Here is a 16,529-nt window from a genome sequence, read left to right as displayed (position 1 = left end):
GGTGCAGAAAGAGGCTTGGGGCCAGAGAGTGGGGAGAGAAGTGGGGTGAGGCAGGTACATGTGCTTTTCACAGCAGATGTGTTCCCAGGAGGCACCATGGAGAATGTGATTCTGTGAATTCAAAACATTTTTTCCATTGCTTAATACTTTTATTTCAAGAAGTCTTATTTCCATTTTTGATTTGTCTTCAATTGGAGCAATAGCTCAGCATTAAGTATTGTTTCCTATATTTAAATTTGTTCATAGTGTAACCTGAATTGCCTTGTGTTTTTAAAAAATATATTTCATTTTAAATTAGCATGTAGCAATTTCAATATTTATGGGGTAGAGGGTGACATTTCAACACACCTGTACAATGTGTAATGACCAGATCAGAGTAATTGGCATATCTATCACCTCAGACAGGTATGTTTGAAATCCTCTCTATTAACTTTTGAAATATTAAATGAATTATTGTTAACCATAGTTAACCCACTGTGCTATAGAACATGAAAAGTGATTCCTCTAGTCCAGATGTGATTTGTTAAGGGCCATTGCAATTTACACCCTTTGTAGGTGCTTCCTTCTCTGATGGATGCCTCTATTATTCTTCCCAAGATGCCAGAAACTTTTAGCAATGTGAACAATTATCTAAATAACTCTATAATTCCATTCCTGTTTACATCCCAGAGAAATTTTTAAACTGATTCCTAAGGAGACCTATACAAGAATTTTCTTGACCACATTGTGGCATCGGGAGTTAGGTGTCCATCCCTGGGTAAGGGTGCAGGTACAATGTACACAGTACATACCTAGTCAAGTAGATGAACACTTAGAAGCTGAAGGCACACAGAACAGCTTGGGTGAATCTTAGAATCATCGGAGTGACAGAAAAAACTAATTCGATATACATAACACTATTTGCAGAATTAAACTACCTGCACACAAAACCTTAGAAATTTTAAAACACATGAACATATGTTAGGATTGATTGTCTATGGTGAGTTGAGGAACATAAGTGGGAGAAGGGGATAAAATAAATAATTAAAACAGAGGAAGACTATTATAATTTGGATCTGGAATGACCCTCCCCACCACCAAAAAAAAGCACACGTGTTGAAGGCTTGATCTCCAATTACAGCAGTGTTCAAAGGTGGCTGTTGATTGGTCATGAGGGTTCTAACCTCACTAGTGGATTATGTTAGTAATAATCAACTCTATTAAGAGTTACTGTGAGGGCTGGGGACGTGGCTCAAGTGGTAGCATGCGTGCGGCCCGGGTTCGATCCTCAGCACCACATACAAACAAAGATGTTGTGTCTGCCGAAAACTAAAAAATAAATATTAAAAATTCTCTCTCTCTAAAAAAAAAAAAAAAAGAGAGAGTTACTGTGAGCCAGGCATGGTGGTGCACACCTGTAATCCCAGTGGCTCTAGGGCCTGAGACAGGAGGATCATGAGTTCAAAGCCAGCTTTAGCAATAGTGAGGTGCTAAGCAACTCAGTGAGACCCTGTCTCTAAATAAAATATAAAATGTGGTTCAGTGGTCGAATGCCCCCTAAATTTACTCTCTGGTACCACCCCCCCAAAAAAAATGCTTAGATGGGATGATTAAGGCAGCATTAGTGACATAAACTCTGAAATATCTAGCTATTCATTAATCCCATCTGCAGGTCCCCAATCCTTCCATTTGTGGATTAGAGTTAAAGTAGAAGCAGTCTCTACTCTTTAGGATTGAAATGAAGTCACCTCATCCTCTCATCTGAGGAGTCTTGTGTTTGATCATGACTCTGATGAAGCCCTGGGCATGGCCCATGCCATGTTGGTGCTTACATTTGCCTTGACTCCTTATCTGAAGACTGCTTGCTAACCCTCAAGTCCATCTAGGAGTGGGGCTCCAACTAGTTCCTGCCTTTCCTTCTTCCCAATCACCAGATTCCCAATCCCTGCATCTCTGTTCTTAAAGGAATACTGCTGCTCCAGACAGGTTCCTAGTTACTATCTTGTTAGAATCAACCTAGTATCTCTCACTGATGGATTCAGACTTTCAGACTGGGCCTCCTGGCACAGTTAGGGACTCTGTGGTGGGGCTACCTAGTATAGTTGAGTTAGCTCCTCTAGTGGATGCTCTGGTGGGCTGTCAGAATCAACCTTTAGTACAGAGGCTCATTCTCCCAGCTGCTCAGAGAGTGGGTGGCAGAAACCCTCAACTAAATTGCTCTCCTGAAATTATACTTTCATTCTAACATTGCTATCTCATCAAGGATTATATCTTCTCTCCTGAGCAGCCCTCATCTAATGAGTGATCAGTGTGCAGAATAAAGGTGTGGCCCTTTTATCTCAATGTGGGCTTACTCAGGAAAGTTCTATTTTTGAGCTCCTTCTAATAACTCTATCACCTGGGCAACTGATGTCATCTCCATCCTAGCCAACTCAAATTGCCAAGCTCCTACCTGTGCCAGAGCCCAGCAATGGTGAAATTTACAGTATTCAGATAAGTCTAATTATCTTGAAAATAATGTCAGTTTATATCCTCCTTTGTCATTTCTAATGTCTCTTAGGTCCTCAGAGATGGGGCTTAGATCCTTCTTTTTGTTTTTTGGATTTAATGGCATAGTAGACCTTGGAAGGAGTCAATTTGTCCAGTTCACTAAGTTGTTAACTAACCCTCAAAGCTGGAGAGCTTCATTACTCTTCAGGAGGGCTCTTGTGTTTCCTCTTCAAGGAAACTGTGGTTTGGAAATCTTTGCTTATAAAAACCTATCAATTGAGATACATTTGCATTATCAAAGGGTTCTTTGTTCTACAGAAGGATTCACTGCAGGGATTCCTTTAAATAGCAAACTCCCTAGATGAATGAAAAGTAGGGTTCAATAGACACACAGATCTTTCCTCTTCCCTCCCCCCTCTCTTTAAAGACAGGTATTGCAGAAAGTAAATTATAACTGTAGAGTCCTTGGTTTCTCAAGAGTGCAAGCTAGTTCTCAGGGTAGGACCACCCTCTGAAGCCCACAGGCTGAGCAGCTCCAGAGAAAGAAGAGAGCCAGGGAAGACATCCAGTGTTAATCTGGAATCCTCAAAGCCTGGGAGTGTGTGCATCTTTGGTACCTTGCTTTTTCTCTGTCTAACACATGGCAGAAATGAAATATTTTTATTCACTACCTTCTAATTATTTAAGAAAACCATCTATATTATCGATTTAAGACAGCACAAACATCCATCCATTTTCCACAGACAATTAGTTTATTGCTAGGGCTACACCTGAATTTTAAAACAATATAAAATCAAAGGGAGGGAAAAAGAAAAATCAGAGAAGGCCAAAGCCCTCAGCCCCATGAACTTATTGAAATGGAAGGGGTTTTATTTATTTAAATTTGAAGAAATGTTAATTCCTGTGTATTTATTACATAAGATCTTATTCTACTTTTAAAAGAGACTTACTAAAATTACTGTTTTTTTTTTTTTTTGGTAGTGCTGGGGATTGAACCCAGGGCTTTGTGCATGTGAGGCAAGCACTCTACCCACTGAGCTATATCCTCAGCTACAATTACTGTGTTCTTTTCAAACCTGCTCACTAATTATAATAAACTTGCTTTCATCTTAGAATTAAATAAAAATGACTTTCTCCTTTTCAAATGATTTTAGACTTTGAGCTCATCTGTTCAGTAACTTCATTATGGGCAATGTCTTCATTTATTAGCCTCTTCAATATTTACCTAGAGGAAGCTAAGGCTTCAGTGTTAACTGAAATATGAAGTCAGTATAGGTGGACATCCAATATGATAAACTTTACATCAGAAAATTTCGGAATGTTCCTTAAAAATATAGCCCAGAGGTTTTGATTATCAGTTGACTACAGCCTGAAGCACTGATTGTATTAGGCTCATGGAGTCAGAGTGAAGGGGCTGCTTACAAGTCCTTTTGGTCCAAGCCTCTACTTTACAGAGGAAGAATTTTAAGTGAGGAAAGGTGAAATGACTTCCCTGAAAGCACATGGTAATTTTAAGGGCAAAGCTGGACTAGATCTAGGTCATTTCTTCCTGGTCCAGTATGGTGTCCTCCGCCAACTAAATCACACCTGCACTGCTCACTTGGTGTTTGTTGATACACTCTATTACACAGTGCTTTCTTCTTCCTGTGAAAACCTAACGTTCGGTTATTGAGGGTTTGTGCCTAGTCTTCAACTTGAGGATGCAGTTCAAATTTCTATTCTTGAATCTTTGGAGACTGCCAGAATATTTTTTTTCTCTCATTTTTCTGTCTTCCTCTACGCTTAATGTCTACTGTTGCATCCCCCTCCCACCACCCCATCTGCCTACCGCCGGAACTTATTTGAGAATTTACCAGGTGCTTACTACCATGTCCTCTGTTCTACCATTGAATACCTTGTCTCTGGTGGATTTTGCTTTCTTGTCTTGTCTCTTGGTTCTGGCTGCTTTAGTCCTTACCCACTGCTACTTTTGGCCGTTCTTTTCTCAACCTTGACTATTCTAGGGCCCCTAATTGGTTTCCTATTCTATTTCTCTATTCTGGCTCTCCCCTGCCTGGTCTAGATCATTCTTTCTGATAGCTCCTTCTATGTCATTCTAGTACTCAAGTCTCTTTTGTGCTTCCCCTTGGCTCCTACAAATGTCTCGGTCTTTCATTCAATTTTCATTCTTTGTTTGTCAGTTATATCACATACTCTCTGTTCATGTAACCATTATATTAGACTTGCACTGTCAATATGTCCAGTCTGAATGGAGATGAGCTGTAAGTATGAAATAATACTAGGCTTTGAAAAAATAATGTAAAATACCTTATTAATAATTTTTGTATTGATTACATATTGACATGATAATATTTTTCCCATACTGGATTAAATAAAATATTGTATTACAATTAGTTTCACCTTTCAAAAACTTTTACAATGTAGGTACCAGAAATTTAAAAGGATTTACATCTTCTTTCTTTCTTTCTTTCTTAGCTGTAGATGGACACAATGTTTATTTTATTTTATTTTTATGTGGTGCTAAAAATCAAATCCAGTGTCTTAAACATGCTAGGCAAGTGCTCTACCACTGAGCTACAACCTTAGACTCACATCTTATTTCTACTGGACAGTTTCCCTAGACAATCAGACCATTTGTGCTTCTTGAGCTCACCTCACATTTTCCTGCCTTCATTCATACTGTTTCTATCACCATGATGCACATCTCAAGTCTTCTCTGCTGGTCAAATTCTACTCTTAGGTAAAGGTTCATCTCAAGTCATGTACTTTGGGTAATGTATCTTTCATATATAACTGCACTTGCTTTCTCTCTTGAGCAATACAGCGTGCACAGAGTGCAGACTTTAGAACCAGAATGCCTGGATTCAAATCATGGCTTCATTCCAAATCTATAGAATGTGTTAAATATATATATATTTTTTAGCTTAAATAAGAAAATGTTTATATAATACTGGTACAACATCTAGCACAAGATAGTAATTCAGTAAGTGGTTTAATTTACAACAACTCATTGTAAAAAATTTAAGCTACCTCTGCTACACCTCATGACAACTCTACTTCCTTGGCAAGTAGATAGGTGGATCCTGTACTTTGGAACTGACTTTGTCATGAGTCACTCTTCAGCCTATGAAGTTCCTATGACTCGTCTCTGTGTCTTGACTCTCCACTGATTACATACAGGACAACTGTGAAGAAGATTAGACATTCCCATTTGGTATCTTTCTTCTGGACTAAGATAAGCCCCTGATAGCCTTTTAGAGAAATCATAAAGAACAATCTTCCATTAAATATTTTAGCTCTAGCAAACCATTCTACAGAGTTTGCAATTGCTCATTGATTTTAAAAAGTTCAATCAGTTGGAACCCTCCTACTGAAAAGTGCAATTTGCACTCTCCTCCAAGACAGCCATTCCAGAACACCAAGGAAGCTGCTGTGGTGGAGTTTGTGAATTGTCATGTTAACCAAAATGTTAAGAAGATTCCCTGGATAATGGATTTTCCAAGTTACTTGTGCAGCAACTAATTTAAAAGTATAAAGCCTCAGAGGAAAATGGTAAACATACGTAAGCCCTTACACAAAACCATTTAAAGTATTCTAAAGACACAAAACAAAATAACCCAATCTAGCCCTTAATTCTTCCAGCAATAATGTAACATGAAAAGAATAACTCTGGTAAATAAAACTACATGTTGAATTCTCCCTGGGGAATGTCTGTGTCATTTCTAATGATTTCTCAAAAATATTTTTCAGAAGCAGAGAATATTATGTTGTCAGGGCATTGACATTGTAGATATGCTTCAGGAAGCCCTTTCATTACAAGCTTTTCTTGCTCCACACTTAAAAAGATTTGTTTTCCTCTTTTGAGTGAGCGTGTAAATGCTAGTTGCTATTGACATACCATATACTTTTAATTAATCGGAGGATGGGTTTGATGTACCTGAAATTACTGGCATATGTGCCTTCACTTTTCGCTAATTTATCTGTTCTGGTAGACACCAATTTGTGTGGTTGCTTGGCTCAAAAACACCCCTTTCTTCTGGAAGTATGCCACTACTGGTAGCATCATGGTGGAAAAATCTCACTGATGGAGCAGGATGATTCTATGCTCCGTGTGTGTGTGTGTGTGTGTGTGTGTGTGTGTGTGTGTGTGTGTGTTTCTTGGGAATTGAAAACTTACAATACAGAGACAGAAAGGAGGTCTTTGGAACTGATTCATTTAAAAGGTGAAATCTAGAGAAAATTTCCTTGACCTCCTGTTGCTAAGATGCCAGATTCTCTTCAGTTGTTGCTGGCATCCTTCTATCTCCTTATCCTTCCATTGAGTTTTCTCTTATGATTAAATTTGTCAGAGTTGATTTCTAATGCTTGCACATGTGAAAAGCCTTAACTAGAGCCCCACCCCAAATTTCCATGGTGAAGTATTCCTCTGTTCCATTGATCATATGTTCACAACACAGACAGAACACGTGCTGATGGTCAGAGAGAGACTAGAAGGCTTTGCATTGTGATTTCCTAACAGCCTTTCTAAGCTGGTGTCAAAGGCCAGTCATGAATTTATGGGGTCACCACATTTGCTTGTTTGCTTGGCCACCTGCTGTGATAAAAAGTGAGCCTTGAAGAACTAACCCTCCACCAAGTTTCCTTTGTTACTGTGGACTACAAAGGATGGCTTCCTGGTCTGAACTCTTACCTGATTTTTGACCTTTGCTAGTTTTTATCACCTTCTGCATTTCCTGCAGTGATTTGAGAACTGGGCCTTCATCTCCTATGGTTGGAAGACTGTAAGCTCTTGGAGGGCAGGGATAATGTCTGGATCCTGTACATTTCAGAGCATAGTTCCTGAGTGGTGAGCAAGTTTGATCTGAAGATTTTTTTGTGTCCAGCCTGAGCTTTAGTGATGGGGAATTGGAAAGGAAAAGATACAGAATGGCCTTAGATGCCCTACTGTGCAGATTGGACTAAAACAACCTATAGTAGGTATTAGAAGGGATGTTTCAGAGGCAATGCAGTTTGAGCTGAAAAGGCCAGAATATTAGACTCCAGGCAATAATGACCTCTGCTATTTTGACATTCTAACTTATTCACCCACAGGTTGAGAAGACCTAGTGGGTAATTTTCTCTAATTAACACCTTCTAGCAACAAAACTCTTTTTTTCAGGCTTGCCCCAGATAGAGAATAGGTATTTACTACTCAACCTCAAGTATGGGCAGTGGGTTTCAATCTTCTTTGCCTCATGAGACTGTAACAATACCACTTTATGGTTATGTGAAACCTTTATTTCCTACTAATTTGGGCACTATAGTCTTGTTTATTCTCATCATAGCAGGCCCCACTCAGAGGCAGCAATCATCACACCCCTTTTAAACAGAGCATAGAGTTTTGTCACTAGTGAAAACCTACAGTGCAAATTAGGGAATGCTAATGGTGCTAGAAGTCAGGTCTGCCTTGTGTTTGTCTTACTGATCAGATACTTTGAGGCCCAAGTTAGACTCACACCTGAGTTCCTACCTCTGTGGGCTCAGGAATGTTGTGTGCTGCTGGTCATGAGAAGGAGTAGGAACCCAGGCATAATCTCATTGCATCAGAGCCAAGGATAGATGTAACAGCAGCAAGGGATAAAAAGTTGCGTTTTATTTATAAATTGGACTTTTCTGAGCTTAGCTCAGGTGGCATTACAGAACTATGGTTCAGGGCCACACAGAGAAGAGCTCTGAGTGGTTTGCTGCCCGGGTGGGGGGGTGTTATCTCCCAGTGAGATGGAAGCTAAGAATAATGAGGATCCAGTATAGAAGTTGTTAGAAGCTGCCCACCAAACCAGAGAGTCCAGGTGGATTATCATGGTAGGTAGGATTATTTTAATTTTTTTCTCTCTATATATAAAGCTGGTGGGAAATTTGCTAAAATTGGCGTTAAGTGTTTGTTTTTTTCTTGAACCAAGGGAACTGCAGGAACAGAGCATATATGGTTCCATGGAGCCCACCTTCTCAGATCTGCAATTGAGCAAAAGGGCCTCTCTCTATCACTGTGACTGAACTGGCTTTAAAACCTTACATGTTCCGGGCACAGTTGTGCACACCTGTAATCTCAGCTATTTGGGAGGTTGAGGCAGGAGAATTGCAAATTTGAGGCCAGCTTGGGCATCTTAATGAGACCCTGACTCAAAATTAAAAGGGAAAAGGAATGGGGATATAGCTTAGGTTCAATTCTAGGACCACCACCACCACAACAAAGTCCCATGAGTAAGCTCAGAGTTATACATGCACTGTGTGGTGCAGCCACTCTGGGAGAAAATAGTTTTGAAAGAGACCTCTGTCACCTCATTTCAAAAAAGAAGTCAATGGTGGAGCATACCTGTAATCCCAGCAACTCAGGAGGCTGAGTCAGGAAGATTGCAAGTTCAAAGCCAGTCTCAGCAACTTAGGGAGGCCCTAAGAAACTTAGTGAAGGCTGTCTCAAAAAATAAAAAGGGCTGGGGATGTGGCTCAATGGCAAATCATCCCTTGGTTGAATCCCTGGGAAAGAAAGAAAGGAAGGAAGAAAGGGAGGGAAGGAAGGAGGGAAAGAAAGAAAGCCAAATCAAGGGCTTGGGAAGAAGATAGAGGTATGTAAAGGAGCAGAGCTGATCTCTGAGTTGACCTGATTTACTGCTTTTGTAATAAAAACAACATTGAAGAAGAATCCCAAGCAATCACTGCTTTCTAAGGGAAAACTGGATCCAATGCCAAAGGGATCTGGGTGTGAACTTTTTTCGCTCTATACTTCACTGAGATTTTGGGAGCTCTTGCTTGTTTCTTAGTATCCTGCTAGTGAACATCATTCACTTTTCCCAAGAGGATGATTTTAAAAAAAAATTAGTTGTAGATGGATACAATACTTTTATCTCTCTCTCTCTCTCTCTCTCTCTCTCTCTCTCTCTCTCTCTCTCTCTCTATCTATCTATTTATTCTTTATGTGATTTTAAGGACCGAACCTAGAACCTCACACATGCTAGGCAAGCGTTCTAACACTGAACCACAACCATGGCCCCAAAGATGATTCTTAAACTAATAAAATTTGGCCCTCCCAAAGCTTCCTATAAGGAGTTTATTAGCACAACCAGGTTTAAGAATTGTCTCAAATGCATGGCTGGGAGGGCTGAATTAGAATTGAGGTTCAAGATCAACTCCTACCTTGTACCTTTCTCCCCTCCCCTCCCACTCTCCTTCTCTCCCTCTTCCTTTCTTCCTTCCTTTCTTTCTAAGGAAGGGGGTGAGGTAGGAAAGTGGGACATGAACTTTCTGAAATCTGAGATTTTTCTTCTGGCCCAGCTGCAGGGAAGCTGAGGATAGGTCAAACTATTCTTCTTGCAAGAGCTTGCTAGGCTCCTCTCTGTACTGTGCAGCTTTCCTGGGGTCTGTTAACCTGGTATCCTGCACTGGGAACCCATCTATCTTGATTCAGTTTCCCTTGGTATTTTTTTTGTTTTTGGTTTCTTTGTTTTTAAGGAATCATGGGCTGGGGATTAAGCCTTCCCTCTTGAGAGAGTTAAAAACAAACAACCAAAATTAAAACATTTAGATGGGATCTACTAATAAGGGTAAGCTGAAGGTCTGCTTCTCTGCAGCTGGTATATCTGTTATTTCCCATTTATAGGACAGACTGAGAGCCTGCAGATTCTAGGACCTGGATGTTGACATAAACTGCGACACAAAGAATGTCCTCCACTTCCCATAGCACCCTTTCATCTCCCATTCTTATGATGGAGATTTAAGAAATGACACTTAGATATGGTACCACACTAGTTAACAAACACGCTTCCTTTTTGCATTAATTCCTTGTTCCTTTGTAGTTGTCTGCTCATTTTAGTCACCATGTAGCTCAGTAAACCCTTTAATAATAATAAATGCAAAATTCTGGGAATCTTACATTATTAAGACCTTGCTGAAAAGCAAAGGAAAAAGCTGAGTGGACTCTTCAGATAAAGGGAAGATAAAAAGCCATCAGAAATCTTTGAATAGTTTCTCAGAGGGCTCTAGCACATTGATTTAAAACTAAGGGACGGAAGGAGTATTTATCTAGAGACATTTTTGGTTCTCACAATTTGGGAAGACAGTGCTACTGGCAGATAGTGATTTGAGGCCAGGAATGCTGTTGAACATCCTAGGATGTGCAACAGTCCCCTGCAACAAACCGTTATCTGGTCCCAAGTGTTAAAGTACTGAAGATCAAAAATCCTGCTCCAGCAGAACAGGTACACATTGACCAAATGGTTATATTCTGGTAGGATATGTGCAAAAATACATGAAGTGCAGGTTATGAAAGCAAACCTATTGAGGGAGAAGCTGGAGGCTAGGAGTGGTGCATGGACTTTCTGGTGGTGGCCATCCAGGAAGGCTTCATGGGGGAAGTGACTCCTAATCATGGTTTTAATGTCTTTGTAACCAGCCACCCAAGAAAGACTTTTATTGAAAGTTTATTATTAGTCAAGAATTACATAATAGAATCCATTTTCTTTTTGTACAGCCCTCTGAGAAACTATTCAAAGATTTCTGATGGCTTTTTATCTTCCCTTAAAAAAAAAAGTTCCCCCCAGAGAACCTGGGGGAAGCATGAAGAGGGAAGAGTCCACTCAGCCTTTTCCTTTGCTTTTCAGCAAGGACTTTTTTTTTAATTTTTTTTTTTTTTTTTTTTAGTTGTAGATGGACACAATGGTTTTATTTTATTTATTTATTTTTATGTGGTGCTGAGGATCTAACCCAATGTCTCACACATGCTAGGCGAGCACTCTACCACTGAGCCCCAACCCCAGCCCCCCAGCAAGGACTCTTCTGTGTGACTCTTCTTCCCTTCTTTCTTTCAAGGTTTATCTTCTTCACATTTGGCTCATGAAGTCATCCCTTGGGGACTTTATGTTATAGTGACTGACCTACTCTCTGAAACCTTACAGCCTTGTCTTCTCTTTTCCCATCTAGACTAGTCTCTTGGGGTGTGTTGCCACTTCAAGGACAGAAGCCACCACCTCCATATGTGCCTACTTCTACAGCCTGAAGTGCTGTTTGGGACCCTGACTTCCAAGGAAGAGGAAGACACTCAGGAAAGAAGAGGGACACTGGACTGGTGGATACATACTTTTTATCCTTCCAGAGTCTTTGGAGTGTATCTTACAATATAGTTTAAAAGTTTCGTCTCTGCTTAGCAGGCACAACATTCAAAAATAAATTGCCACAATTATTATTAGCATTTTCTTACTAACAGATTTTTCAGAAGCTGTTTCCATATCAAGCAGATCAACCTTTCTGTTGTCATAGAGACAAAGATCTTTATATAACCATGTGCAAGGTGAGATTTTCGCCCCCCTTCTTTCCATTTGCCTGGAACTAATAAGAAAGAGAAAGGAAAGGAAAAAATTTAAAATCAATTAGAACAAGTGAAAATATGGGCTATTTCTTGTATCATATTTTAGATTTTAAATACCTATGTTGTTAATAAAATAAGGAAGGTGAGGAAAGAGATGAACAATTTGAGTAGTGCCATTTTCAAAATTTTCAAGCAGTGGGATCATCAGTGACAAGCAATTATAATTCCTGCACTTGTTTATTCTACTTTTTAAACCAAATAGATGAAGATCTTAGAAAGTAGAGTTATCAAGACCTGAAACGACTGACATAAACAATCATCTACTGATGGATGCTGATGAATTTCAGTATGCTCTGAGGTACTTGCTTCCCCCAACCCCCAGAGTCTGGGGTGCTCCCTTTCTCTCTGCAAAGCCAAACCCTATGGATAAATTAGTACAAGACTGCACTCTTCTCATAATTTCAGCTCTCTTCTTTTTATGAACTCCTGAAAACTTGTTATTCACAACTTAATGATTACTTACTGTTTTATTCAGTCATCATCAAGAACAGGGGATGTCAGCATGAGCCTGCCCACTTTTCCTGTCCTCTGCGGTAACACTGAGTTATCATTTGCACATCCATCTCCATTCCCCAGGACATAGAGCTATCCCTGCTCTCTCAAAATCATCTCCTCCCTTATGTTCTTAAACTGCTACTTCCCTACTTTCTTGTTGAGATCTTCCTCCAATAAATATGACTCTTTCCTCATCCCTTGTATCTTCAGTCTGTCCTTTTCCTTCCTCTATTCCTGTTTTAATAAAACAAACTTTCCTCCATTTTGCTTATTTTTCATCTCTTTCTGATTTTAAGGTTTTAATTTTATTGCCTTTTGCAATAAGTAGGTGTTGTGTATATGGTGGGTAGGGGGAAGATGGGGAAGGAAAGTGAATGGCTATAGGAAGTTTAAAATATACTTCTTGCTCTCCAGGAGGATTATATATTTGAAGAACAATGCCTGGGCATGGTAGCACATGCCTGTAATCCCAGCAATTTGGGAGGCTGAGGCAGGAGGATCACAGGTCAAGTCCAGTTCAGCAATTTAGTGACAACCTGTCAGTGATTAAGTGCCCCTGGATTAAAACAAACAAACAAAAAACAAACACAAACAAAAAAACAACCAACTAACAAAAAAACCAATGCCCTGTTTTTCAGACTTGAGCACACATCAGAATCACCCAGAGGAGTTGCCAAAGTGCAGACTACTAGGTGCCACCTCCACTGACTGAGATTCAGTTCATTGGAGTGGGTCATGAGAACACATGTCTAACATTTCCTAGGTGCTCATGCTGCTGGTCCAGATCACACTTTGAGAAACATTGCCTTGAATAGCAACTTTCCTATTGCTTCATACACATTACTCTTGTCATATGGATGTTGCAGTCACTGTGTTGTGCCAAAAGTTATCCTACATAGGCTCTGCCTCTATTGGATTCTCACCTGAAAGACAAGGTCACCTTTCAGTCATCTGGTCCACATTAAAGATGACCTTGTGAAGGTTATCATGCTTGGTTCAAGGCTCCAAATGTCTAGGAGAGGATGTTGGGAGGTAGGGGTGGATGCTAAGATGGAGCCTGCAGAAGGGGGAAGTAGAAGATTTCTCCAGAATACCTTGTGGATAGTAAAGAGCTTCATAGCCTGGAGAAGGGACTCCTGTTTGAGAACCAGACTTGCCACCTATCCTTTTATTGTGTGGGTCTCCCACTTCTACCCCTCACTCTAGTCAGCACTGTTAAATCTTGAGGATGGATTGGGGATGTAGCTCAGAAGTACAGCACTTGCCTAGCATATGCCAATCCCTGAGTTCAATCTCCAGTACTACAAAAAAATATGTTCAGAAATAAAAGTTGGGTTGGGGATGTAGGTCAGTGGTAGAGTGATTGCCTAATATGTATGAGACCCTGGCTTCAATACACACACGCGCGCACACACACACACACACACACACACGCACAAATCTTTTAATGGCTTCTAGTTCTAGGCTTTTTCCAACCATGCTGTGGGACAAGAGTATTTTGATTTTTTTGTTTTTTCTTCAGCTTTTTTTCAGGGAAAGGGTCCCCCCCTCAGGCCAGCATAAATATGTCAGCTTTGTGAGATCTCAGTGAAAAGTTGAATCTCAGGTGAGCTAGGATTTGTCTCACCCATTCCTTACCTCTCCCCTGCCATTGGGGTTTCTCTACCCAGTACCAAACTTGGAGAAGTTGTGAGTATTTTTTTTAATTAAGTAAGAGGTAATTTTCTTACAAGATAGATATAAAAAGATAATTAATAGATAAAGTGCTATCTTTGCTATTCAATAGCTGTGGGACCTTGAGCAAGTTATTCTATCTCTCTAGATCATGGTTTCTTCTAATCTGTGTAAGCACTGAGCAAGTGAAAACTGCCATTAGTGGCACAATCATTCATAAGAGAAACACAGGAGGATTGTCATGGAAGGGCAAGGGCTGGAACTTGGAAGGCAGGTTCCATGGATTTGTTGATTGATTGAAACAAATTCTATCAGCATGGTCATCACCTTCAGGGAATGGAGCTGACAAGATAATTAATGGAAACTAATTAATATAAACCCCTCAACCCTTAAACTGTTTCTCTCAACCACAACTATTCCCAGAAGGCCATTAATTCTTCCACAGGGAAAAGTCCAGCCCTGAGGAGAGGGTAAATTCCTCCATGAACAGACCCCTGACAGGCAGCTGGGGTCCAAAGAAGATGGGGGTGGTCTCTTTCCATCCCCAACATAGAATCCAATTGTCTCAAGTAGTTAAAACATATTGAAGACCTCCTGGCCAGGTGTGTTTTGGATACCACCCCCAACATTTCTTTTCAAACATTTTTATTGGGATGTAAGTCATGGAAGATAAAATTCACCCATTTAAAGTGTACAATATCAAGATTTTTAGTATGTTCATGTACAACCATTACCACCATCTAATTTTAGATATTTTCCCTCATCCCAAACCCCACACCTGTTAGCAGTAATGCTTGCCTCCCACCTTGCTCAACCCCTAGGAACTTGTGATCTACTTTCAGTCTATCCAGTTATTCATATTAAATAGAATCATGTAATATGTGGAACCTTTTTCTAAATGGAAGAAAGGAGACCTGATGGTCCCCTCCTCCTATTTACCCTATGACTTCAACAAAAGCCTCCTGCACCTGCTTGCTGATACACACATTCCCTTAATCATGTCTGTGGGTGTGAAGGTGGGGGCATACTGGGAACTAGACACAAGGCCTTTCAGTGCTTAGCTTACTAGACTGAAGTACAAGAATATCTGGGGGCAGGGCCAGGGCAGGGACTTGTATGCTCACCAGGATGCAGGTAGAGGAGTAGGCCCGCCAGCATCCTTGTTGATAAATCAGGTCACCCTGGCCCTAGGGGCTGAGCACTCCATTCTGGCACCATAGGGTGGCAGAGCCCACTGACCTGGCTGGCCCAGGCTCAAACACCACACAGACTTCTCTGGCGGCAACCACTGCTGATTAAAGAGCCTTGCACCCATGTTCGCTTCCGCAGAGGCAGAAAGCAGGACGTCTCTTGGAGCTTCTGGGCAGTTCCATGCCCCCTGCCTCGGTTTCAAACATGAAGAAAGTGAGGGTTTGGGCTACCAGGGGAACCAGGTGACAGACAACCTTAGGAGTATCATCATCGTAAAGGGGAAGTTTGATAGAGTGAAGCATCCTTCTCCCAGGTTTCAGCAAAGAGGGCTAAAGAAGTAGGCAGGGCAGGTGGCCTGGAGTGAGCGAGGGTCCCGCGTGGGAGGGCAGCGCGGTGTACTCACAGTCTGGTGAGGCCGGCCCGTGGGCCGGGGCAGCGCAGGGCGCTGTCGGGCGCGCAGTTGCAGGGCTCCGGGCAGCGCGCCCCGCGCAGCGCTCGGGGCAGCGGCGGTAACACCAGCAGCAGCGGCAGCGCCAGCAGCAGCCGCGGCGCTGGCGACCGCTGCCCCATGGCCAGCAAGCATGAGTGCCGGCTCCTAAGCCTGGGCCAGTGTCCTGGACAGCCCCCAGCCCGAGGGCGGCCCGCGCCCGCTGCCCGCCCTTCAGTCTGCCCTCCCACCCACTGTCCCTTGGCCCGCCCCTGCTCTCCCCTTTCACAGCGCCCCAGCTGAGTCCCTTCTCCCCGGTCCTGGAACCTTGGTCAACTGCCCCATCACAGTCTTTCTGCTGCTTTCCCTAACGCAAATGGTCCCAGTTTTAGGAGGCAGAGTGATACGTGGCGAATGCTTTGGGTGAAGAGTGGGGAGTTCTCAATTCTGCTCTGCTGCAGAACTGCAGTAGTGAAGTTGGGTGATCTGTGGCACTTCCTTATTTCATCCGTGAGAGGGTCAGATGGATACTTGCAAACACGTGGAAGGAGTGAAAGTGCCTTCTCAGAAGCTTCTCCTCTTCTTCAGGCTCAACGCCAGATCCTAGTTCCTTTTCTCCGACCAAGTCCCTTCATACTGCAAGTTCTCTCTCTTTCCAGCTTCCCCAGTGATTCCTGTTTTCTCTTATAGTAACTGCTCTCCTCCTTACAGGATAGCTATTTGTGACCTCCAATAGAGATTGTGAGTTCCATGAGAGCAAACTTCAACTCAGATTTATTTTTATATTCCTTATGGTTTCTATATGGTAAGTCCTCACATAACTCAGCTGCCCCAGTGGAAGGCCCAATATAGACCCTATGACAGGTGCCCTGCGTT

General features: G+C 41.6%; 1 protein-coding gene across 7 annotated transcripts in view; it reads right to left on the bottom strand.

Annotated features, from left to right (window-relative positions):
- The window catches only part of Lhcgr (luteinizing hormone/choriogonadotropin receptor), a 65,021-nt gene extending 49,160 nt beyond the window's left edge, over positions 1-15,861 (bottom strand). For 5 of the 7 annotated variants that reach the window (XM_078029236.1, XM_078029234.1, XM_078029235.1 and 2 more), the window contains exon 1: positions 15,630-15,861. In XM_078029236.1, the coding sequence (XP_077885362.1) occupies positions 15,630-15,796 (167 nt within the window). In that variant the 5' untranslated portion in view covers positions 15,797-15,861. The remainder of the gene's footprint in view (positions 1-15,629) is intronic. The other 2 variants (XM_040271114.2, XM_078029233.1) reach the window with 1 other exon arrangement.
- Positions 15,862-16,529: the final 668 nt, after the last annotated feature.

This window comes from Ictidomys tridecemlineatus, chromosome 12, assembly GCF_052094955.1.
Source record: "Ictidomys tridecemlineatus isolate mIctTri1 chromosome 12, mIctTri1.hap1, whole genome shotgun sequence".
Classification (NCBI taxonomy): Eukaryota; Metazoa; Chordata; class Mammalia; order Rodentia; family Sciuridae; genus Ictidomys; species Ictidomys tridecemlineatus.
Note: the sequence above shows the minus strand (reverse complement) of the source record. Positions and strands in the feature narration are given on the sequence as shown.